Raw genomic sequence first — 27,479 nt, forward strand, 5'->3', positions numbered from 1 at the left:
TTTTCATATATTAAGCGTTAAACCGTTGTATCTAATTTACATATTGATCTAGGTTCATCATTTTTTCTTCTCTGTGTTGTGATTTAAGTATGGTACTTCTTAGAAGCAATCTGTAATTCTTGTCGTTTCATAATAAAAGGTATTTCTTTTCCTATTTACTTTTACCTTAAGCTTCAATAATCCTATTTTCGTAACAAGGCACGCTTCAGCCTTCTGCGATAAAGAACTCCAATTCCGATCCGTTGAACCATACCAACTACTCGTTGAGCCAATGACACGGTCCATTTCGAAGCTAATGATTCCTTCCCAAGATTGGATGAGAATAGAAGAAAGCTCACGTACTGCCTGCTGGGCCTAGGCACTTCAGCCATTAGAAGTACTTCTGAATGCTGTAGTTTTCTTGTAATGATTTTTTGAGCCAAGAAGTTCCTTTACTTTTTATTACGCACGTGCCGGACACTTGCTCGCTTGATGTTCATAAGCAGATGAAGGAGATTTAAGTGTGGCAAAATAATTTCGGATCTTTACTTCTTTGAAATATAATAGAAAATTTTTCTTCTTTTTTTTCTTTTAGTACCTTTTTGGCATCTTAAAGTTTATTATTTAGGATTTATTTGTTGCTTAAAATAGAATTAGTGTAATTTACCAAGAGTTTCTTGTGCTTGTCTTTTCTAAAGTATACGTTCAGTCATTATTAAATGTAGATATTACAAAGTTGATATGAATATTTCATTCTTAAAATGTTTTTAGCTTTCTTAAACTGGGAATCTTTCCTTCTACAATCCCAAAATAATGCATGTTCATTGCTTAGATTTATGCCGTACATAAAAATTCTATCCAATGTTTCCATCGGTCCAAGGTTCGAATCCAAACAACGGGCTGGTTGCATGGGTTTCCTTCGTGTGTAACATGTATACCAGCCACTTTCCCTTGGAAAATCCTCCACGAAGGCATCCCTCCCCTTAGGCAGATAGCCCTCGAGGCTTTGCCGTAATCTTATAGACTTTACTTGTAAACGCTTGCTGATAAGCCTTTCATAATTATATAACTGTGAATGTACTTAAGGTAACCGGTCTCATTCGAACAGCTTTTTTCAAAATATTTGTTATGTTTCCGAATTTAAGAGATTTTTTTATTGGATTACACTCAAACATAATCACTAAAAAGTGATAAAAAATTTATTATTTTGTGAAATTCATGAAAAAAAAAATTCATACCGAAATTAACAAAATCAACCATCGAGACGACTATGACGAGAAAATATCAACCATCAATTAAGACGAAAAATAATGAGGATAAAAACATACTTTTGTGTACTTATTGTTAATATACTTTTATGTATATTAACAATAAGTACACAGTGAAGTAGAATAATTAGAAAATATTGATTCACTGTACTAAATATGTTAGTCAACACACAAAACATTTTAGAAAATGCATATACTGTTGAAGGACATCAGAGTAAGTAGCCGAATTTTTATCGTGATCAAGAGCTAAGGTTTGCGCCCGTCGTTCGCTTAAGCCTTAAGGTGATAATACGAAATTGTTCAATTTCGTCCTCAGGTTTTAAAAAGTATGCTTTCCGGGTACGGATATGAGGGTTTTCTACCCGTCTTATCCGAACTTCTTCTAAATTCAGTTTGATAATGTTTTAAGTGCCCTTTTTGTTGCATAGACACTCTACAATTACAAACTCCCTCGCCTTTTGCGGTATTTGAAACTCCGCCTAAAACTATGGCAGCTAATTCTCCTATTACAATGCCAAAAGGCCGGCAGTAGATATGGAAACAGATTTAGTTTGGTTCTTTGATATTACCGCTAAACACACTAGGGCAGGGATGGGCAAACGTTTTCGGTCGCGGGCCAAAAATCGAAAAAAAAAGTTTGGTGGGCCAAGATAAATTTTTCTAAAATTTTAAAAACAATATACAAGTTCTTATTATAATTTAAATATGTTACTGGGATGAATGAAATTGCGATTTCATTTTTAAAAGTTCCTTATATTGAGGCTCGAAGTGCGATAGATGTACTGATTCTAAGGAACGAGGCTAAATGCTCATCCGTCAGTCTACTTCTGAAATAATTCTTTCTAAGGTTCCTGGACGTGAGATATTAAATTTGAGAAACTTACTTTCGATAATGGTTTATAAAACTCTAACTTTGGCATATTTAGAAACAACTGCTTGAGATGATTGTTAGATTGCAACTCCGTTAATTCAAGCTGAAAAGCTGACCTCACTGCTTCATAATTTAAGTTGAAAGGCATGGTAAAAATATCCAATTCTGTTTGAATGGCACTGAAATCTTGAAATCTGGATAGTGTTTACCTTCTTGAAAAAATTTTGTCGGCCTGAAATGTGTTTACAAAGACTTTCTGCATTTTATTTTCTTTCATATTCGGACATTGTATCGTAATTGGAATTCTTATGCTTAGATATGAAATAATGAGAAATGTTAAGTTCTTTGAAGACTGATACATTTTCATTGCGATGAGATACACTGGTTTATCTTTTACAACCGTAAAAAAATATTTCCAGGTTCATTCATTATTAAAAGCACGGCACTCTGAATCTACGTTGTTTAATAGCCATTTTGGGGTGGAAATATTTTACTAATAAACCCAAACAAACACTACTAGGCGCTATACTTTTAATAATTTCACATCTTTTCACAATGATGCTGTATGTCCGCAATCTTTTCATACGCAATTAATGATATTAGAACTCCGATTCACCTATATTAGATTCCCATATGTCTGCTCCTCGAGAAAGAGAAAACCGCTTGTTGGCGCTTTAGCACTTTACCAATTGAAAGCTGGCTGTGCTTGCTTTTTCCGTCGATTTATGTTTTGTTGAACAAAAAACAAAGAAAGTAAAAAGGTCATCAGTCCTTTGAAAAAAAAGGAAGGAAAAAAAGTAATATTTAAACAAAGTAGAAAAGAAGATGGATATATAATATATAAATATATATTTCTTTTAATTTTTCCTCGGACTGGCAAATTAAAATTTTATCCGCGGGCTGGACAGAACCTTCCGGCGGGCCAGAGTTTGCCTATCCCTGCACTAGGGCTATACACACTTAAGATGAGGGGGGACTTCCTAAGGAAAACTGGCTCATACATGTAACACATGGGGAAAACCACGAAAACGCTGTGTTCAGCGACTTTAGCCGCTGGTGTTAATCCTGTTGCTTAATATTACTCATATATCCTCTTGAAGCGTTTTGTTGCTTGAAGCAATAATTTGTTTAATACTCATAAAAGAAAAAGCATGAGGTGTAAAAAAGGAATAAATCGTTCAATATTTCCTGGCAAACGATTTAGTAAAATATGCGCTCTTTTAGTTTTCTAAATGCATAAATGAATGTTTCTACATTTTCTTGCATACCATTACTGCAATAAAAGGATTAAAAACTTAATTCTTTTTTATATATATGTATTTTAAAGAGCTACGTTTACTTAGACACGGGAAAGGATATTAAATTGCGACATATATTGCATAAGAGATAAATCTTGTGAAGAAGAACACCCCCTTAAAAATAGACTACTTCGCCACAACGAAGTTAAATTGTCCCACATTCTTAGAGAATAAAATATTATTCTTCAGAATTTGAACAAGTCTGAGAAATCTTCAAATAAGGGTATAATACGTCAAAAATGTTTATTTTCATGGACTTTTGGAACGGAGAAAATCCAAACATATAACTCTGTTAAACAAAAATACTCTACCGAAACTTTTTTTTTATCAGATAATGAAATCAGAAAGCGTGGAAAAAGAGATAAATACTAGTTAATCCTTCGACGGGATTCCTCGCCTAGGTAGAAACCAATTCATGGTTGAAAAACTTAGAAGTTAAAAAAGTAATTCACTTTAGTGAAAGTTCATTTTTTCTCGGAAGATACTTTATTTTTCAAAAGTTTATTTATTCTTTCTTTGCAACAAAGTAATTCAGGATAAACCCTTTCCTTCTTTTTCTGCCGCATTTTAAAGACAAGAAAAATAAATCTTTTAAACTCAATTTTATTAGAACGAAGATCAGAAATATTATTTTATTTTTCTGTTGTGTTATTTAAAGAGATACTTTATGACGAAGCAGAAAGAATACTTCACATGAAGTTCATTAAAAAGTGTAAGCACTTTTGTAATTTTTGACAATACTGAATAGACTGCTGACTCACGACCTACTTTTCCACTGCGTTGTTCAAATCTTAGCAGAAAAAAGTCTAATCTAAAACGTCCTTCAATTTTGATGTTAGAATTGTTATAGTCTTTCTATTTTTTGTATGTAACTTTACGCAATGTTACCAGAGCATTTAGCATCGATGCTGTAAAGCACGTGCATTATTTTAGCGATGTAGGACATCTTATTAAGAACGGGATCTGGCAGACTGCCAGATTTTCGTGGATTTATCATTCGATATGGCATTACTATATCTTTGCTATAGCTGTCAAATAAAAGCTGTACATTTAATAAGGTATTTTCCCCGTCTTCTTAGCATGCCTTCGTAGTGTAGTGGTCTGCACGCTGGGCGCGTATTCCAGAGGTCCGTGGTTCGATTTCCGCCGAAGGCGTTGCTCTTTTAACCTAATGACTCTACACATTGGTTAACACATTGGTTATTGAGCAATGTAAAAGTCAATTATCTGCACTTCTTATTATTCACGGTTCTTTATTTAATATTTTTAATGACATCCTCAACTGCTGATCATACCATATCAGAATCAGAATCTATTCCTTTCTAATCTATGAAGCTGATGGTGGTCTATAATTTCTCATTCTATCCATCTCTTGTCATGCTTCATTATTGGAAGAAACCTTTCCAGTGAGTTTCGAGCAGTCCAGTTCTTCAATTATTATTCCACGTAATGATTTCACACGACTTAAGGCGACATATGCTTGACCTGCTGCGAAGAGTATAACATTAATGGATTATTAATTGTCGCTTGCGTTGTGTTGTAGTTTCTTTTCGCATTCTCCGTTTGTGAAGCAAGGGACATTTTAAAGAGTTATATTTTAAACATATATTATTATCACGTTAACATAGAAATATGGGGAGAATTTTCGCTACATAATGGGACATTACATCCGCTTCATCCAGCTTTATAAAACTACAATTCTTCAATTCCATACACTTTAAAAATCTTTAGAACTCTGTCTTACTGTTGCCACTTTTTTCGTAAAATATTACAATCCTATTTATTACAGTCATGTATTATTATTTAAGTTGTTCTAAAATTCATTTTTTCCAGCACGTGAGAATTCCTAATAATTATTTGAAAGACTTGTCTACATATAATAAAAGGGAAAGTCTGTGTGTCTTCCGTTCGTGCTGCGCCTAAGCTAATAGACCCATGGCTACGAAATTTGGCATATAGGTGCATCTAGACAAGAGCCAGTGCGCCTCAAAGCCAGTTTTTCCAAATTCGAATCAGATTTTTTTTATTTCATCTTTTCGATTTTATCGCATCATTTTGAATAGTTTCATTCTTTTAGAAATGGGGTTTTGGCAACAGTTTTTCATTCAATTCTATACTGGACTGCTGACTGTTGAAAGTGTTGTCACTTGGAAAAATGAGGGCGATTATTAGGATAATTAATATTTGCATTAAAGGATACTGCTTATTTCATTGTAAATTTGTTATATGTAATACATTTTTTTAAAATTTGTGGGTTTTTTTATGAAATTATTCTGCAGAGTAAAATCTGCGTAGTTTTTAAATTTAACGTTTGGTGTTCCTTCAGGCATTTTTGCGGCACGTTTTAAAGCCAGACGAAGGCTGGCCGCGTAACTACTAGTATTTAATAAAAACAGCATATCTTTAGTTCCGATAAACAGGAATAACAAAGTAGGAATTGACTTTAATATGTGAAAAAAACTATATTAACATCAAGTGTCATCCACTACATGTTTATAAAAATGTATTTGAACTTGAGTGGATGAATAAAAAGTATTTTATTAACGACTGAAAATTTGAACAAGATATAGGGAGAATGTGAGCTAATAGTAGGGATTTAATAATAAGTATTAGTTTCCCAAAGAAAATCCTCCAAGAAAGTATCCCTCCTCATAGACATATACTCCTTAGCATGTACCTTTTCAGCATTTCGGATCAAACCAACAAAATTCACTATATCGCCAGGAATAATTTTTGAAATTTTAACAATGGCTTCACGTATCAGATGAAAGGAATGGTATCTTCCGTGATAATACCGTAAAGGTCATTTGTATTCATAAAAAATAAATAATTTTCTCTTCGATTAAGATTAGTACGATGTTGTAAAATGTGATATCGTAGCAGAATATTATAAGGTACTTCTTCCGCTTTCCTAGGAAGCCTTCGTGGTGTAGTGGTTCTGCACATTGGGCCGGTATTCCAAAGGTCCGTGGTTCGATTCCCGGCGAAGGCAGTTGCATATTTTTCATCTTTTCTGCTTCCAATTAACCTAATGTCCCTACATTGGCGCCCGAACTTGAAAGGGTGTTGGATGGGGTTTCTCCACACCCAGGATGTGGCGATTGGGTCCCTAAAAATCCCAGTCGCCCTTTAAAAAGGGGAGTATATAAGGTACTTCTCCCGCTTTCCTAGAAAGCCTTTGTGGTGTAGTGGTTCTGTACATTGCGCCGGTATTCCATAGGTCCGTGGTTCGATTCCCGGCGAAGGCGAGTGCTAATGCATAAGAATTTGTAAATAGCAGAAAATTAAGTGAACTAAGGAAAAGAAGGCGAAAATATCTGAAAAGAACACTAACTATAGGAGAAATGAAAACACACATACATATATGTAACAAGTATTCTAATCAGCTTCAGAGTGAAAGACAGGAAAATCCTCCGTGTATGGTTTTATTTTAATATTGACTTCAGCGATTACAAGTAAATTTCCAATTTATAAGTTTTATTAGCACTTGCAAAATCCCTTCAGTAGGAAACAAGATTTACGCAGTTGATAGGAAATATAAAAGCGAAATAAGCTTCACTACTTGCTGTAAAATAAGTACTTGCTGTAAATACTTCACTACTTGCTGTAAACAGTGCTACACAATAAAGAGAAATTTAATGTTTTGGGTGTAGAACAACCTGTTTACGACTTAGATCTGGATCAGCATGGAAGAAATTTTATTACTTGATCCCAGATAAACAAGAATTAATTTTCGGACAAGAGATTTCTTAGTCACCAATATATAGTTTTACGTTTTCTGCGGGATTTAACACTCACATAGTAAAACGTTTACTGATATAAAATAACAGCTTACTCGAAGCCTAGCTGAGGAGCTATCACAGTAATTGTGAACAGTATCTCTAATATGAGAAAGTAAATAATGTAGTTTAATTCGATAATAGCTCCAAAGGTGAAAATTTATAAGCATGAGATTATAGTTTATCATGATGATTGTAATTTATCATGAAATTATAATTTATCATGATGATTGTAATTTATCATGAAATTATAATTTATGACGGTAAGTGCAGAAGGTTTTAAATTTTTATCCTTACTATATATCAACTACAATTATTCTCCAAACAATAATTCTATATATATAGGGTTGATAGACAAATTTACAGAAAAAATAACTCAAGCAAGTATAATTAACTTTTACTTTAAACAGTAAAAGTCCAATTTGCGCAAATCATAGCAACTACTGTATTAATTATAACGTATACTTTAGAAGAGGAAAAAAAGGGAGGTTTAAAGATAATAAATGCATAAAAATTATAAAATGCATGAAGGAAAGTTGAAATTATCACAAAACAAGTGATTGATTAATTTCTCATTTATTGTTTTTCTCTATGTAATAGTATAATCCAATATATAGTAGATGATATCACATTTTGCCATTTCGTTTTTGTTACGGACGATCTCAAAAAAAGAAAAAATAAACAGAAATTTTCAGACCTTTTTCTCTTTCAGAACCTTATACAGAGACAGCTCTGAATCCAAAAACTGAATATCGTCAATTTTGGTGACTTTTTGACACAACAGGACGTTTAGATTTTAAATTCAGATTATTATAAAGAAAAAAAGTGCAATTAATCATTCTTAAGATGATGGCACCGTACTATTTTGACGTTTTGTGAAGTTAGTGGCCTTTGAGAGCATGGCGATCAATGACATTCAATACCGAAGTTTATTGACGCTGCTGACTGTTAAAATTGCTATACCATGAAGGCTTTCTGCAACAAATGTCAAATTTGCAGGAAAGGTACTACATGCTGCGATTACAGCATATGAACACAAAGCATGTATGAGTAACCCCATGTACACTATGTATAAATGAGAAGATTTAATAAAGGATTTCTCATTTGGACGTTGTTTGTGTAAAGATCGTGTTATGTCTCATGTAAGAAGAAACTCCTACTAGAAAATACCAGAATTCGACGATGGCAAGATCGTGGCCTTTTGGGACTGTGGTTTAACGTTCTGCGACATTGCTTCTTGTACTGGGCCAGTATTCCATGACTGTCAGGAGAAGGTTCCCCGCAGGATCACAGTGGGCCCAGGCCACTAATGCTCGATAGGACAGACAATATTGTCGCGGTCATACAGCCACGTTACGTATCTGAGTTAGGAACCTCGCTCGTGTGCAAGACAAACGAGTGTCTGTACAAACAGTGTGACGACGTCTGCAGCCCCAAGACTATGAACAAAGCAACCATTATTGCAGCTCCCCTTGACGCTGCAACAGAGACAAGCACACCTACAATGGTACGACGAACGAAAATACTGGACACCGGAGTGGCACCACAACGTGTTTTCAAACGAATCCCTATTCTGTGTACAACATCATGATGATCGTATATGAATGGAGGCATCGAAGAGGACGAACGTTGGCAGATTACATTAGTCATCGTCATACAGGTCCAGTACTTGTCGTGCTGGTATATGATGACAACGCTGCACAGTATGTAGTAGATTCCTTGTTCCAGAGGCGGGCGCTGTACGCTCCATAATGGATGTTATGCTAGAAATGCAGTGCGACGAAACAAAATCTATAAATCCATAGGTAAAATTCTTGTCCTCCCTGTACCTGCGCCTGGTATTTGGTGACATTGGATACATCCTGGTCACGTCGTTTTTGCATAGACAGTAATGTAGACAGTCGCCGTTACATTTCTGACACGTTAAGGCCCGTTCATGTGCCTTATCGTCGAGGCCTGTCTGAAATCATCTTTCAACAAGATAATGCATGCTTGCATATTGCTCTTGCTATCCTGACCATCTTCGATACAGAGGGTTTTCTATTGTTTCCCTGGCCAGTACGTTCTCTAGATCTCTCACCTACTAAGAATATACTGGCCAGGATTCATGGGTTGTCGAGAAGCTGCACCCATCATTCACTAACCTCTATGATTGAGGAACTTAGAATTTGAAGAATTAGTAGAATTTGAAGCCGAATGGAATAAAGTATCTGGCATCTGAGCTCAGTTCGACTCGATGCCCAGCCGGAATACAGCCGTTGTTGCTGCTAGAGGTGGCAGATTTGTGTACTGAATTCTGTATGCTGCGTACCCAAACATCCGGAAAATTTAAGCATGTCTTCCTTCTGTTTATATTGTACATTTGCAATAAATAACATTCTGCTGTTTATTTTCCTTCATGGTGCAGCAATTTTAACATCCAACTGTGTACGTTCTCAGAAATGCTGATTGCTTTCAGGGGGGGATCGATATGAAAGGTTTAGTAATATCACATTATGCCTGGCGTTTAGGTATACAATTATGCATATAAAATCAAAGATAAGATTATAACTTACTCTCATCTTGAAAGTGGTAAGATCCATGGAAACCTTTACTGTGGATAACATGGTTTGTCTTGAAGATGATTTCTGCATGCGGATTCATAAATAACATTGAACCAGGAATGTCTTTGCCACAATATCTGCCAACCAGGAATTTGCTCCCGATGATTGTGATAGTTGAAATGTCGATATAATCTGTTAGACAACTGCAAAGAAAAAAAAAGAATATTTTGTTTTAGAATGCAGCTTTTCATTATTTTAGTTCTACTGACAAAACAAATTCGGAAAGAAATCTGCTAGATAACCGTATATTTATAAATACACTTCACCAAGTTTCAGTGTTTATAAAATGGATATAAAAATAAATAAAGCATTAGTTGAATTCGAATTACTAATTTTCGTTGCGATTAAATTTGTCTTTTCTTTAGCGATTATGAATATCCTATTAGTTCATGCACATATCATCTTTTAGGCATTTCTCTTGCACATCTTGAACTCCATAGTTAAAGGAGGGACTGTAATAAAATAATGATTAACATCCTGAAGACTTCGCCTGTTATCACTTAGAATGGTTAACGGATGATTGGTAAGCTTTGAATGGTAAATTTGATGCTTTAATATTAAATGATGCTGAAGTGACTATATGTAATATATATGTAATGCTGCAGTCAATATATAATAAGATGCTGCAGCATGTTTATGTTTCTTTTCTGCACAGTATGCATTTACATAGGGCAGTATATACTGTATTTTACGTAGTGCATCTTTATTGTGTGTTTAATAGGTCTACTTTGCATTATAAAGTATCAAGTACGCGTTGCATTATGTTCAATTTGTCTTGCACCTCATAAATTTATAGTGCACTATATTTTAAAAACGTGACTTACATGCCGTTGATCGAAAACGTAGGGAAAATGCAGCACTGCCTTGGGATTTGATATTTGTTAATTTTATATGTTTGTACGTTTTGTTCGAAGCAAGTGTTTTGGAGGCTTAAGTTTTATGCAGAAAAAAAAAATTGTACCTTAAATCATTTCCTGCCTGTTTTCTTTGTACAATAGTTTATTGGAATTAATAAAGACAAATTCATTTCTGATAGGCCCACCAGCTTCCGAACGGATAAGACTGCTGATTTGGACTTTTATTCTAGTGGACATGATGACTGATGTACATTTTCGAGATTATCCTCAAGTGAAAAGTAAATACCAGCCAGTTTTCCTTAGAAAATCTGCCACCAGGAGATGCAGAATTATAGCCCTTAGAATAGTTAGCCGTAGTATGCTTTGCCATAACTATTATCTATTTCTAATAAAGTGTTTGCTTTATGTTAGCTCATACTAGGTTATTTTCCCAATATTTAAATGTAAAATTAAATAGCTATAAAATTTTAAAGCATAAATTCTCTGAAATACATTTACATGGCTATTTAAAAATATATTTACAATCAGTATTATTTAAACCAGTGAGTGAAATTCTGTAGTTTTATTTTTTTTTTGTTGCAGCATAACATTTATATTAATATGAACGTATATTAATATGAACGGAGCTAATTTATTTTTTGTACATTTCATTTCCTATTATATTATTATTTATATATATATATATTTTGCATAAAACAGACCCCAAAATTTTCATTTCTGAGCTTTTCATTTAAATCATGTAAAGAAAGTAACATGAATCTGTAAAAAAACTATTTATTTATATTATTTTTAAATTACCAAATGAATGTCGTAGCAAATTAAGGGTGTTCCTCCATCACCTGTCTTACGAACGTACGATGAAAACTGATAAACTGCGGTTTAAATGGACACTTATTTACAAAAATTGCAGCTATGTAAAAAATCGATTTAAATAACTTTTAATGTTATTAAATGCTTAATAAATTCTCCGAATATTTATGGAAAAACTCATTAGTTTCAGAAATCATTTGCAATGCTGTCAGTATCAATTCTTGCTCAATTAGTGTTTGACAAATTTCCGCACATAGGATATTTTATCAAGAATGCTAGTTTTTAACCAGATGTAAGTATAATTTTACTGTTAGACGTAAAACCAAAAGATACTCTAAACAATAAATGAAATGCGGGAATGTTTTGCTGATGGCATAATTTCAGACAGCCGTTGTTTTAAGTTTTCAGTACAGGGAAGATGATCATGACATCATGCAAAACATATAATTATACCATATGCTTATGGTGGCGAATATTTCGGCTTCGCAGTCCAGTACTGCCAGGCAAAGATAATACAAACGAAAGAGGATTCTACAGAATTAAATCACGAAAGATTCAAGATCTATTGGAAAACTTCTTGATCGAAATTAACTATATTGATATCGTCAAACTGAAACGTGTATCAGAAAATATACTGGAACATACAGACATGGTATCTCGAATAGAAAGGTGGATATTTTAAGTTTTAGTTAAGTCTATTAGTTACCTTTCATTCAAATTCAATTTTAAAGCTCACTAGCTGAATCTCTCATTCGGCAAACCACACTGGAGGAAAAGCGTCAATCATAGAAGTTGTAATTTGAGAATTTTTTAAAGTACGGCATTTTCAAATCTTCATATCTTCATTTATCATAAATCAAATATTTAAAATGAAACATCATAAAATAGTTTTATGATATTTCATTTTAAATAGTCGATATATTCCCACATCAAGAAGCTATAGAAGTGTTCCGCAGTATTGTGGAAAAACAGCTTGAAAATTTGGGAAATGGATATGTATATGCAATATAAAGAAAATTCTGCGGTGACGTACAATATGATAATGGAGCAGGTGCATAAATATGAAGTTAAAGATGTATAAATAGGAACAGGTGTATACATATGAAGTATAAATATGAAGTCATGGCCGTTTGAACACTTCTTTATTCCTGACAAAACATCTTTGCAGTAAGCCCATAAAGCTAAATTGGAATAAGATTCGCGCTTGTTCTTCAACAATCATGTCTGTGCTTCTGATATATTTACAGCAATACAATTATAAGCAGAAGTGGAAGACTATATGTTAGATCAAAAGAAGCATGAGAAGAAAGCGAAGATTCCTGGATTAAGAATAATGGATCCTGGATCAAGAACAACAAAATTACGTTTCTCCTTTTTTTTTTTTTTTTTTTTTCTGTCGGTAGATTAAGGTTTTGGTTTTTCAAATTTAACGTTATTATTTGCTAGCACTTCAGTCTCATTTCTGCCGTTATGTAAAACAAGGACGAATTTTCAAATTATAGTGTTGTTAAAGATGTATTACATTCATGTGTTCTTACTGTTGTTAAAGATTTAATTATATCCTCCACTTTGTTTATTCGTTGTGCCCACAAGGTGCATTAACGTAAATCCCTGAGAAAGGACCAGCTAAGCTTGGCATCAGTCTCTCGCGCGGTTCTGCACGCTGGGCCGGTATTCCACAGGTCTGCGGTTCGATTCCCGGCAAAGGCTTTGTTAATTTTTCCTCTTTCCTCCTTTCAAATTACCTAATGTCACTACAGTGGCTCCCGAACTAAAAGGGTGTTGGATGATGATTCTCCTCACCCAGGATCTGGCCATTGGGTCCCCTAAATCTCCCCAGTCGCCCTTCAAAAGGGGGAGTATATAAGGTATTTTTCCCACCTTCTTGGCGTGGCTTCATGGTGTTGTGGTTCTGCACGCTGGACCGGTATTCCAGAGGTCCGTGGTTCGATTCCCGGCGAAGGCGACTGCTCATTTTTCATCTCTCTGGCTTTTCCAATTAACCTTATATCTCTGCAAATTAAATAAGGATACTAAAAAAAAATTCTAAATTAAAGTCAGTATTTTATCTTGCATATTTATCATCTTTTTCTTTCTGTCTCAAAACGTGTACATATATGAATATATATATATAATCCGCCACTTATTTAAATTCACTGATTAACAAACTTAGCCGCTTGTTGCGTTCAAATTTCCAGGAGCCAAGTCGAATATATACTAATAGAAAAACCTTGTTTATTAATCTAATCTCTACTGACTATATTACTCAAACTGGCAAAAAAGTCAGATTATTGAGTTCCGGAATAGATTGTTTGTGGCTGATAAAAGCTGTTTATAGTTTCCTCATTTATCTTTCATGTATGTAGGGCTTCAATAAAACCGGTTTAGCAGAAATTTCGGCCAGTTATTTAGAACCAAGACCGTCTATATATACCGTGCTCTTTGCTTATTAAACTCTCTGGTTAATTAACTAACCCACTTATTGCGTTCCATATTTCCAGTAACCAAAACGAATATTTACTAATCAATATAAAAACGCCGTTTATTAAACTCATGTCCATTATGATAAATCATATATCATGAGTGATCATAACTACATTACCTATTCAATACATCAGAGCTATGATGTTATTACCAAAGACAGATTAAAAAACAAAATATGACGGTCACTCCTTCCTGCATAAACACTTCCTCAATAATATCTAAAAACTTCAAGAAGATATTGATTCTACTGCAACTCCGAAGGGCATGAAGAGTACCACTGAAAAATTGAAATACCATTATGGACAGCAGTAAACAAGCATATAAAGAAGCTAAAACCATACCTCATGCAACTGGTGAAGCGCCCTCCCTGGCAGTCAATCATCAGAAAATTCAAGTACCCAGATGGCATTTTCAGTCATGTCAAGAGCCAGAAGAATGTGCAAAAAAATTTATCATGTTTAAAAGAGAACGAAAGAGCCATTTTAGATGGAAAAAGATTCCTCATGGAAATCCTTTTCCTCCAAAACAGTAAAAAAATTGCATGATGACAAGGCTACATTTATCAGAAGTATTGACAAGTAATGAACGAAAATGGTGCAAGGGTCTCTCAGGCACTGATGGAGCTCTAAATAGAGCGACACAAATAATTACCTAAATGATAACTATAAAGTTCTAGCACCTTTCAAGACATAAAAGGCCGTAAACATTAATGACTGTAAAGATTGAAAACATCAATTTTGTAACACCTAATATCACAAGTCCAAGTTCTGTCCAAAATTCATACGTAAAGGCACAGCTTGAAATTTTGTCTTTCGGAACTAGAACTGTTACATCATCATTGTAAATATCTGTAAAATTCTGTTTTCAGGATTCGTAAAATTTCACTGTCTACAGGTTTAAATTCCACACAATGTACGCGGAACTGCATCTGCAACTATTATCGTAATTCTACTAATACACAGAAATAATATTTTTGCTTTGACTTCTCTGACAGTAACATCAGAATAAGCCCACGGAATTCATTGTGGCAAGGAGTGCAAGACTGCGCCTGTGGTTGGCAGAGCCTTGAGCATCATACAGGTGACAGTACGACTTTGCCCAGTTCCGCCTCCAATTTTGATGGAGAGCATCTCGGGGGGGGGGGACGGGTCCGAGCATTTTCTATCCGTCTTTCTCTCGCACCAACCCCTCGAGAGGATTTTCCGCTTGCCGCATAGTTAGAGTGCCCCCATGTCCCACAGACATACATTTACAAACATCCATGCTTTCTACTAGTCTCGAATCTGGGCCCTTCGGAAAGGCAGTCAGCGACGCTAAACACTATATCGGTTGGGTGGCACAAACACATAAAACTCTAAGAACTATTGAACTGAAAGGTGGAGGTTAAAAAAGCTACTAACAGTTTTACGAACTTCAAAATACAATTCAAAGAGTGTTGACGTACAATGCGAAACAAATACGGATAGAGCAGATCTTTGTCAAAGATTAAAATTTCAACTTTTCATCAGACTTGTGCATTCAATCTATTACGAACCCGTGTTCTTAAGTTACGGATGATTAACTCTGTTCTTTTGATGTGTTTAATAAAAACATCTACATAAAATAGTTATTAAAATTACATAAAAAATTCTTTAGAAAATGGATTTCCAACCTTACCGTTAAAACAGCTTTACAACCTGCCTTGGACATCAGGGTATAAAAACCACATTTATCCTAAAACCCAAATAATTTATTTAATGAAAAAATATTTTATTTGTTTATGAAATTTATCAAAAAATTACCTATAAATATCAAAAATATTTTGAATGTTTTTAGCCCAAAGGGCGTCAGCCCAGAAAGGCTATTAATTGCGTTTTGGTATTTTGCGTTGAAAACTTTAAATGTCTGTTCACGTTTCAGACTGTTGCCACCAAATATTACAGTACATATATTTAATGAAAATAAATAATAAAGAATCAGCATATATGTATATATGTTCCTCGCACTGTGATAAAACGACGGTACCTAATGCCATTAAACTTTGAATAACGTACGTTTCCATCCGAATATGGGCATCTTGAAGCCTAAATTTGGAATTTGGAATTGTTTTATCGTTTATTTTATATTTTGTAAAACTTTAAAGAGTTTTTGATTAACGAACTCAACGATTTCAAAATGAGCAATGGCAACATTGTACGAAAAAGAAACGTTTCTATCTCCAGCGGGCGAGGAACTATGTATCGGAAATTCTAAACATAGGCTCATTTAAAAATTATTTTGCGATATTGCTGTTGAGCTGATTTTTGTGGTTTAAGTGCGAGGAACATGATATTTTATAAATAAAGGGGACACATAAAACGTTAAAAACGCCCCTTTGGGCGTAAAGTAAAACCTGAAAGCTTTCAGATTTTTTTTAGTTGAAATTCTAACGGATATCACGCGGATATTCAAGGCGAGAAATCCTGCTGCGAAATTTGTGAAGAAATTAAAACTAGTCGCGCTATCTCTTCTTAGCAAATTTCAGAAATACAAAAATAATCGCGGAATTTAAAGCGATGTATGAGTAGCGACGAATTCAGTTTCAACTACGGAATTTTTCACTTCGTCGAATGTTTTCATTGTGAAATATGTATCTTCTTCCAAAAGGTAAAAAAAAGGGAAAATTAAAAATTAAACCAATTAATAAAAGCGGAGATGATTTCGCGTAAATGGGATCTTACCGTACATACAGCTGGGAAATAATTGAAAAACAAGTAAAAATTCTTTATCAATAAAAAATAATGCATACAGTTTAGAACTAAAATAATTTAATGATTTCTCAGATTTACCACATTGAAAAATTATGATTTTGATTTGGATGCGTTTTCTAGTCCTTGAAGCCTTTTATTATATTTTTAGCGCTTTTGCCTAAATACTGCAATAAGTACTTCCACATTTTGAGGTGATTAGTCTGCAGGTTATTCTATTTAAATACAAACAGCTGCACATGACATAAATTATTTCCGTGCCTTTGTTTTAGATATAATATAAATATCCATGGATGGCGTAGATTATTTTTCTAGCTTTCATTTAAAGTGCGTCAAATTTATGCGACTTAGATTGTAGGTTATTTTTTAGTCTAAGAATGATGCTTTTGTGCATAATGAGGATTATTTCATCTTTGTTCCCGCAACGTAGAATGAACGATTACGTTTCACTGTAGGATGGAACGAGTGGGAATTTAAGTCTAATTACCAAGCTACTATATTTATGAGGAACGTACGTTAGGGATATCTGCATCAATAGTAGGTAAATTTTACGAAATAACAGATACCCAATCTTTTCAGTCTATTACAGCTTTGATTTATCGTGTGATTTGATGTGCTTCTTTTCTAGATCCTTTATTCTTCGTCATTTTTGTAAACAAAAAACATTTAATGAGTCTTCAAATGTGGCTGGCAACAAAGATCCACAGCATTGTTGAAATAAGCAGTCATTAATCTTTAAAAGACGGTGTTAACAGAAGTTACGGCTCATTTAAAACCTTATATTTTACTGGGAGGCTAAAATTACTAAAGTTTTGAAAATAATTTCACGTGTGTGGAATACTCGAAATTAGGTAAGCATGCTCTAAATCCAAATTTGCATTCTGAGCAGGGAGTTATAACATACATTACATTTTCCTCATCTTCGGTAGGAAACGTCTCTGCACATCTATTGACTTTTCCCCCAACTCTTTTTGCTGCAGACACATACTAAGGGAGATGCTTTTGTCGAAAATCAGCAGAAATTTATCCCCACAAACCCAGGTGAGTGAATTTATTGAATAACCATCGAGCATTTTCAGCTTCAGTTGTAAAGATATTAGTATTCTTCAGATCAATAAACTGTGCGTTTACCGAGTTTCGAACCATGGGTATTCTAATTGCTAATTGAACGTGCTACTACTTATATCACGAGAACGTTTATGGAGAAATGCGATGATAATTCCTTATATTCCACCCACCCCCTATTTGAAAGCATCACTGAGGAGAGGTACGAGACTCAGACGACCAAATTTAGGTGGTGCCAATCAACGTCCGACACGTTTTATTTTAAGAACCACTGTAAATACATCAGTTTTTTTACAGCAAGAAACAAAAAAATTAACTTTGCATTTACCGAGGTTTGAGCGACGAGTCTCTCAATGCTACTTGGACGTGCTCACACTTACACCTTGGGAACACGTAAAGAGGTATGCCATAATTCCTTATATACATGTGTCATTTTCACCATCATATGAATAACGACAATCTTTTCTTCTTAATTCATTCCATCTGATGCTTCCTTTAAAGAACTTGTAGAGTCTTTAGGTTATTTTGAAGCAGGAGACGAGAAAAATGTGCAATGCCCTCGCCAGGATTCGAACCTGGATTTCTCGAACGCGAGCCGAGTGTGCTACCGTTACACCACGACGGCATGCAGAAAGGTGGGAGAAAATACCTTATATGGTCCCCCCTTTTAATGGGCGACTGGCAATTAGAGGACCTAATTGTCAAATCCTGGTGGTGAAGAATCATCATCCACCACCCATTTTTCTGTTCGAGCGTCGTTGTAGAGTCATTAGGTTATTTTGAAGCAGAAGGCGGGGAAAATGAGCAGTGCCTTTGCCGGGACTCGAACCTGGGGCTCTCGAATAAGCGCCGAGTTTGTTACCATTATACCACGAAGGCATGCTAGAAAGAGGCAGAAAATGCCTCATAAACTAAGCTGGATAAAACATGTTGTGGAGTATTGTATAGCCTTTAAGCAACACAAGATGATGCCTTGGATTAAGTTCTGCACAAATATCAAGCTGCTCTTCTATTCCAGATTTATCATCAGTTTTCCGTCTACTTTAAATTTCTATTTGGAGGAAAATCTATGAGCAAATTCACAGTAAAATGATTCATTATGCTAGACTTTGAACGATATTTAAGTTTCTAAGTGGTATCGTGTTTTCTTTCTTTGGTGTTTAAAGAAATTTCATGAAATAATTTGAAATTTTATCGTAGGGTTTCTTTCTGAATATCAAATTTGATGTCATGTTTCAAATAAAAAGGTCAGAATACAATTATCATGTCATTAGTTTTCAGTCTCCTTCTATCCTACGACATATTGTCCTTTATTTATTTTAATAATAAAGGATAAAAGTAAGATGCATGTCTAAATAATATCTAACAGCATGCAAGAATACTAAGTTCACGGTTAAACAGCTTCAGTCCAAATCTGCAGATTTACGAAAATGCAGAATATACGAGTATCTGCTCTATAATGAACGAAAGCTCATGAGAAAAAATTCTCATGCAAGCCTAACCTTGGGTTCAACGTCTTGGCCGCTAGCTGTTATTCAGTACAACTAAATGCAATGTTTCGAACTATGCCGGATTTGTTGTATTTTTTACATACTTGTAGAGAAAAATTTCAGCTTTAGATATTCACAAACAGAAAGAGTAAGAATATTAAAAAAAAATTGTTTTAACAACTATTTTTTTTTTCAATAGCAGATTGTGAACAATTACAAATGTAACCCAGTCCATTAAGCTATTATAAGGCCGGATGTGGTGGTCTGTTTATTATGGAGGCACCTAATAGGTGGGCCACGATCGCCTTTCCTATGAAGGGACAGACAGTTACAACCACGCCTTCTCCGGGATTCGAACCCAGGCCCTTCGGCATCGCAATCAGCTTCTCTGACCACCATACCGGCTGGGCGGTGTTTTAACAAATATAATTCTGCGAATTTAAAGTTCAAAAGTTTAAAAAATCGGAGATTATATATCAGAAGCTTCAATCTGGCAATAAGTTTTGGCTTCAGCTTTGCAAAAATCCTCTCTTTCATAATTTATAAAACAAATCTGATGTGGATACCACGTGACTTCATTGTATGGTCTATTAAGTTATACACATTTTTGCTGCATTTCATTTAAAATTATTTCCTCGAATTTCATTAGAGGTATATTTCTCATTCAATAATTCAATTCTCACTTCGCAGCAAGATAAAAATACATAAAAACTCAAAATATCTTCATATAAAAATTGTAAAATACAGAGAAACATAATACACCAAGTACAGTTAGAACAGATTAAAAAGAAGTTTTAGAATTGAAATTAGAGTTTCTACGCGAAAACAAGCTATTCGGCCAACGGGCAGAAGGACAGACATTTCGGTGCACAAAACCATAAGTTTACTTTTGGTTCCGCTGGAGCAAAAAAGCACTGAAATTGGTGCTTAAACTGACTTAATTCACTATTACCGGTTCAAACAACTTTAAAAACTTATTAGTACCACTTCAAACAACTTTTAAAACTTATTAGTACCACTTCAAATAACTTTCAAAAGGGAGATGCACAACTCCATGCTATAGTAGTCCCATATATAAAATTTCAGCTTTCTGAGGCAACTCGATTTTGAGTTATGCGAGATACATACAAACATACGTAAGTACAGAGGTGATGAAGAAAATCTCTTTTGAATCCATTTTATATCTTTTTAGAATATATTTTATAAAAAACAGTCCTTTATTCTGTCCATGCGTGCAGATGTCACACAGAAATATTGTTCAGATGGATAGGATAGCTGTGGAAATGGGTATTTTTGTTGAAATATGATACCTGAAATTTTTCGCGATTGCAATACTTTCTTTACTTCATACAAAGAAGTAAAAATGTCTTCTAAATAGTATCTCTTAGAATCTTTGAAAGAAAATCCTTTGCATTTCTAAAGATAGTGTCCCTATTAACAATTTTCACCTTCCAAATGGTAACGAGTGCTCTCAGTTTCCTGATACAGAACTCGAGAACTCATTATTTTCAAAATGCTGGACAGTGCGCTCGATAATTAGTATTGTTCAACAAGGAAAAATGTGTTCATTAATTAGCATCTCGTTAGTGAAATGGTTCCTTAGTCGAAAGAAGCTTATTTTTAACGTTACGGATCTTTAAAAGGCTTCGGAAAAATTTCCTAAATTGAATTCTTTCTACTGAATGCACATTTAGATTAAATGTACATGTTCAAGCTATGCAAAATTTCCTTTAAAATAAAATAAAAATTTAGGAATATTCTAAAATCTTCTATTTCGTTTAATGTAAAGTTTCCATACCTTAATGGAGTTGAATGTAAAATAACTCATGCGAATTCTCCTTTTCCGTTAAGATAGTTTGCTTAATGATGAAAGCTAGTCAGAAAGACAGAAACCTATTGTAACAGCTTTAAATAATATTAAAATCTTGTAGATTAAATAATTTAAATAGATGAACATTAAGGTATTTGTGAATGGCAATATTTGAAAACAGACTCTCGCACGAAGAATGTAATTTATTTTTAAATGATAGAATATGTTTTCTCTTCTTGTTTGTATGTCGCCATATTTTTGAGTGTTAAATAAAAGTTATTGCTGTGTTCCATCGTTGGAGTTGCTTCATTTCGCCAAAGAAGTATTACAGTCTTAATTATTTTGGAGGCACCGACCAGATCGAATAATCGTGCGTATTTTTATTTTATTAGTTCATCACTGAACATAATATTAGTGATACCAGATTATTACTTCCTGTTCATAAAGAATTGCTTTATTTTATTAGTTCATCACTGAACATAATATTAGTGATACCAGATTACTACTTCCTGTTCATATAGAATTGCTTTATTTTATTAGTTCATCACTGAACGCAATATTAGCGATACCAGATTATTATTTCCTGTTAATATTAAATTGTCTTATTTTATTACCGTATTTGATATTATATTTAATATTCATTTTAGTTGTGCAGACGGTAGATATTTATATTGCAGTATGTTATTATTCTTATTTTAATCACAATTAATGTGGTAGAGAGAATGAACTTCATATAATTTAAATATTTCATTTTTGAGCTATTTTGAGGAAATATAAGGAACACAGTGTTCGTTAATTCTAAACGTAGAAACAATGTCTTTCTTAGGAAGAGCTCGTAAGGAAGATTTGCAAAATCTCGCAGCTGAACTGGGAGTTCATGTGACTGCAGATTTGAAAATAGTTGATTTAAAGCAGAAAATTGTTGAAAGTAGAGATTATGATGAAGTCTTCGTCAAAGGAGTTTTAGACACAATAATAGAAGAACGGAAAGAGAGGGAGGAAAGAGAAGAACGGAAAGAGAGGGAGGAAAGAGAAGAACGTAGGAGACAGGAAGAAGCAGAAGAGCGGGGAAGGAACGAACAGTATGAATTAGAGAGATTAAGACTTGAAGCAGAGACAAAGTCTAAAAATACCGGACAGATCCGGCCGAAAACGGAGCTGCGTCACCTTATGCAGAAATTCGATGACAAGAAAGGAGATATCAGTCTATATTTGCTATTGTTTGAAAGGCAAGCAGAATGGGCTAAAATTGATAAAGAAGAATTTGTATCTCATTTACTAGGACTACTTCCTTACGAAGTAACCCAGTTAATAGCTAGAGAACCCTCCGATAAAGCTAAAGACTATGAACGCGTGAAAAATTTATTGTTAAGACGGTTTAAACTAAGCCCGGAAAAGTTTAGGCAGAAATTTATGAAACATCAAAAAAGTACCGAATCCACATGGGTGGATTTCAATTATGAAATAGAAAATTATTGCAAAGAATGGGTGACTGGTCTAGGAGTTAAGACTTTTGATCAGTTGCTAGATTTGATGGTGCTTGACCAACTTAAACGTCGAGTTCCTCCTGAAATTCGAGATCATTTTCTTGATGAATGGGTAGAGATGATTTCATCGAAAAAATTAGCTGAAAAACTTGATGCCTATGAAAACGTTTTCGGAAACTTTCAAAAGAGGCCTGTAGTGGATCGGCAGAAAGAAAGATACAATGCACTAACTCAAGGTAAATTGAGTTCAGATAATAAAAATAAAACTGAAAAAAAATTGTCATCAGGATTTAATTCGCAAAGCTGGTTTCATAGACCTAGAAGTCCACGTCCAGATGATACATATGAAAAACGAAAAACGCCACAATGCTATCAGTGTGGGTCCTATCAACATTTAAGACCCCAATGTCCAAAACTTAAGAATAGTACTGAATCTCCTGCTAATCTTAACAGAATTAGTTCAAAACCAGAGGATAAATTTCTATTACCTTATACTATTATGGGTTACGTAAATGGTCATAAAATTCCTATATTAAGGGATTCAGGTGCTAGTATTGATATAGTTTGTCGCAAATACATCACGCCGGAAATGCTGACAGGTGAAAATGTGTGGGTGCAACAGCCATTAGATTTGAATCCAACCTGTTTACCATTGGCTGAGATCGAACTAAATTGCGATCTTGGACGAGTAATAACTAAGGCTGCCATTATTAGAAATGAACTCGACAAAGGAAGGTATTTATTAGGCAATCGAACTTTTGCACTGTTGAATAAACAAGGAAAGGAACCTGATAGTTGTCCTCACCAGGTTAATGCTGTCTCTACTAGAGCTCAAAAGAAAAGAGAAATAGCCGAAGAGAAGATCTTGGAACCGATGAAGGAAGAAAATAAAGCATCCAGAGATGTTTTTGAAGAAGAAGATAATTTACCGGAGCTAAATTCGGAAGATGAAACTCTCATGAAACTGGTAAACATTGACTCAGAAGAAATTGCACAACTTCAGCTTGCTGATAAGGAACTGTCTAAAATCATCCAAGAAGTTAAAGAAGGTACATGCAAAAATGAGAACTATAGTCTGACAGGAAAAGAACTTTTAGTTAAAAAAACGACGGATAAAATGGGCTTTGAAAGACAGCTTGTCGTTATACCTGAAAAACTCAAGCCGTCAATTATAAAGATGTGCCACGAAGGAACTTCTGGTCATTTGGGTGTCAAAAAGACCAAAGACAGACTTGCTAGATATTTTTACTGGACGAGGTGTTACAAAGAAACTGAAGATTTTGTAAGAACCTGTGATGCTTGTCAGCGCGCTGGAAAAGGAAATGACAAAAAGAAAGATTCAATGACATTAGTACCAGTAATTTCCGAAATATTCACTAAAATAAATGCCGATGCCGTTGGTCCGCTACCTATTTCAAAGACTGGAAAAAATATATTATTACAGCTCTGTGTATGTCGTCCAAATATCCAGATGCTGTTGCGGTGACAGACATTTCTTCGCCATCTGTGATTGATGCTTTCTTACAGATTTTCAGTCGTATGGGTTTCCCAAAAGTGATCTAAACAGATCAGGGGACCTCTTTCGTCAGTGCTTTGACAGAGGAATTTTTGGAGCGTTTCAGCATTAAACATGTAAGAAGCTCTGTGTATCATCCGCAGAGTAATCCCGTTGAGCGATTCCATAGAACGTTAAGAAGGGTGTTAAGAGTCGTATGTATAGGAGCGACTTCGGATTGGGAGAATTATCTACCATCAGTTCTTTTTGCTCTCTGAACAGTCACACACGAAAGCACTGGTTTTACACCAGCAGAATTAGTTCATGGCAAAAACCTACGAACGCCAGTCACTTTACTTTATGAGCAGTGGCTAGAACTGATTGAAGAAAGTAATAATGTTGTAAGTTACGTTTTCGAACTTATTAATCGAATGAAGAAATGCCAAGAACTTGCCGTGGAAAACATGAAAGAAGCTCAACAACGGAGGAAAACATGGTACGATCGAAACGCAGTGACAAGAGAATTTGCTAGAGGAGATTTAGTTCTTGTTTTATCAACGAATCGTCAAAATAAACTAGAAGTACAGTGGAAAGGACCTGGAAAAATAGAGCAGAAAATTTCAGAAACCAATTATATTGTAAGTTTCGAGGAAAAAAATGAGCCAAATCAAGTATATCACATTAACATGCTTAAACCATATTACAAAAGACCAGAAATGATTAATATGATAACTGAAGTGCAAGGAGACTTAGAAATGGAAATTCCTCGTTTACCTTCCAATCCAAGTATATTAAATTTTTCGGACATCATAGAGGAGAATGAACTCGAGAAAAGGTTGAAATCCGAGCAAATAGAAGATTTACGAAAGATTTTATGGAAATATTCTGGTTGTTTTTCAAATAATCCTGGACTAACAAACTTAGTTTGTCACGATATTGAGCTATTAAATAACGAACCAATACAAATAAAGCCATACAGACTGTCACCGCGACAGACTGAAATTCTCAAAAAGGAAATACAGAAAATGCTCGATCTTAAAATTATAGAGCCGGGAGAATCGGATTATACATCTCCCATGATTTTGATAGAATCTTCATCAAAGGATCCTCGGCCTTGTATTGATTATCGTAAACTCAATGCTGTTACTAAAACTGAATACTATCCTTTGCCTAATATTGAAGAACGTATCGAAACTGTAGCAAAAGCAAAATATATTAGCCTATTAGATTTATCTAGAGGCTACTGGCAAATTCCGTTAACAGAAAGAGCCCAAAGATATGCAACATTTGTAACTAGTTTTGTAAGTTTCAGGCCTCTACGTTTACCCTTTGGATTAAAAAAATGCCCCACATTTTTTTAGCAAAGTTATGACTAAAGTCCTGTCTGGATGCGAAGGTTTCGATGTCCATACCTGGATGACATTGCCATTTACTCAGAAAACTGGGAAGAGCACCTTAAAAACTTAACTTCTGTTCTAGAAAGAATACAGAAAGCAAATTTACGACTAAAACCATCAAAATGTAAATTTGCACAAGATCAAGTGAGATACCTAGGCCATGTTGTGGGACAAGGACAACGAACCCCGGATGAAATAAAGATCTTGGCTGTAAAGGAGTATCCTACACCTAAAACCAAACCAGAAGTACGTGCTTTCTTAGGACTGGTAGGGTATTATCGCCAGTACATACCAAGATTTTCAGAAATTGCTTCACCCCTCACGGACGCTTTGAAGGGGGTAACAAAAAAAAGGAAATATAGAATGGTCTGAAATATGTGACAAAGCTTTTAAAAATTTAAAAGAGTTGCTATGCAAGAAACCAATTCTGTATGCTCCCGATTTTGATAAAAGGTTTATTATACAAACCGATGCCTCAGACAATGGCATGAGTATAGTACTATGCCAATTAGATGATGAACAACGTGAACATCCTATCTTGTATATAAGCAAAAAATTTACTAAGTTTGAAAAGAATTATTGTACTACTGAAAAGGAGTGCGCTGCTATCATCTACGCTATCAAGAAACTGCATTTTTATCTGGATGGTCAGCAAGAATTCTTGATTCAAACTGATCATAATCCTTTGGTCTGGCTACAATCCAACGCCAAATGTAACTCTAGATTGATGCGCTGGGCACTCTCATTACAACCTTATAATTTTAAGGTCATTCATCGCAAAGGATCTTTGCACAAGAACGTAGATGTTCTGAGTAGAATTAAGTAATGTAACTCTTAGTGTATGTAACCACGTTTAGAATTAATTTTATTATTTAATGTATGCTCAACTAATGTATTTGAACGTTCTCCATTTCTTTCTTTTTAAATGTGGTGTAAAAGTATTGTTTAAAACTTAAAATTTTTTGGCCTGAAATTTAGAAATTTATAAGAGAAATAACCTTTTCTCTTTAAGCAATCGAGCAAGCCGAGCTTATAAACTTTCGAAATTTACAGAACTTTTCCCTTCGGTAAAAGTCTCTCCGTTGGAGGAGAGGTTGTAACAGCTTTAAATAATATTAAAATCTTGTAGATTAAATAATTTAAATAGATGAACATTAAGGTATTTGTGAATGGCAATATTTGAAAACAGACTCTCGCACGAAGAATGTAATTTATTTTTAAATGATAGAATATGTTTTCTCTTCTTGTTTGTATGTCGCCATATTTTTGAGTGTTAAATAAAAGTTATTGCTGTGTTCCATCATTGGAGTTGCTTCATTTCGCCAAAGAAGTATTACACTATGTAGGAGATAATTATACGCTTTAAATAGCATATAACACTTTGAGGTATTAATTGCTAGGGAATATCATGGACATACATCAGTTTTAGCTGAATTTTTCAAACAGTGCCAGAAAATTTGTTACAGGAAATTGCTGAACGACTTTGCTTCTACGAAACGACTAAAAATTTGTAATACTAAATTACTGAAAGAACTGAATTCATGAGAAAACCGTAAGAGCAAATAAAACATTTTCTTTAGTGACGAATTGATTAAGCTATCATAATACATCGTAAGAACTTAATGCTAATGTAATCATCTTTATTTATCTAGCTCTTAACAGACTGAAGATTTAATATGTTTTTATTTGCTGACCAATAACCAATTAGAAATTTTGATGCAATACATAGATGAATAGATAGGACACAAATAATGCTGTATAGGTTTTCGGTATTAGAAATCAGTACTCAACTAATTAAAAATAATATTCAATGTTTTTTTTATATGCTTTAAATTTAAAAGTTTGTTTTGTAGTGAAAGGAATAAAAGAAACCTATTGAATGCAAGTACACTCATTTAATAGGATGATGAGGTAAATTAAAGTGAGAATCAATAGTTGTGGTTTCTAAATGTACAGAAATTATGTCAGAGCAAATGAATAATATTTAAAAAAATATTTTTGCGTTCTACGGGTTCGTGGATTTGGAGGGATTGAAAGAAGAACCAAAACACAGTTTTTTC

General features: G+C 34.3%; 1 protein-coding gene and 1 non-coding gene across 3 annotated transcripts in view; both read right to left on the minus strand.

The window, feature by feature from the left end:
• The window catches only part of LOC118191989 (neuropilin and tolloid-like protein 2), a 237,639-nt gene that overhangs the window by 48,484 nt on the left and 161,676 nt on the right, over positions 1-27,479 (minus strand). For both annotated transcript variants that reach the window (XM_035362866.2, XM_035362865.2), the window contains exon 4: positions 9,751-9,941. In XM_035362866.2, the coding sequence (XP_035218757.1) occupies positions 9,751-9,941 (191 nt within the window). The remainder of the gene's footprint in view (positions 1-9,750; positions 9,942-27,479) is intronic.
• Positions 18,295-18,365, minus strand: TRNAA-CGC (transfer RNA alanine (anticodon CGC)). Its single transcript has one exon. It is a non-coding gene; the product is annotated as a tRNA-Ala (tRNA).

Source organism: Stegodyphus dumicola, chromosome 5 (assembly GCF_044657685.1).
Source record: "Stegodyphus dumicola isolate Sdum_Otavi_A_Nest chromosome 5, ASM4465768v1".
Lineage (NCBI taxonomy): Eukaryota > Metazoa > Arthropoda > Arachnida > Araneae > Eresidae > Stegodyphus > Stegodyphus dumicola.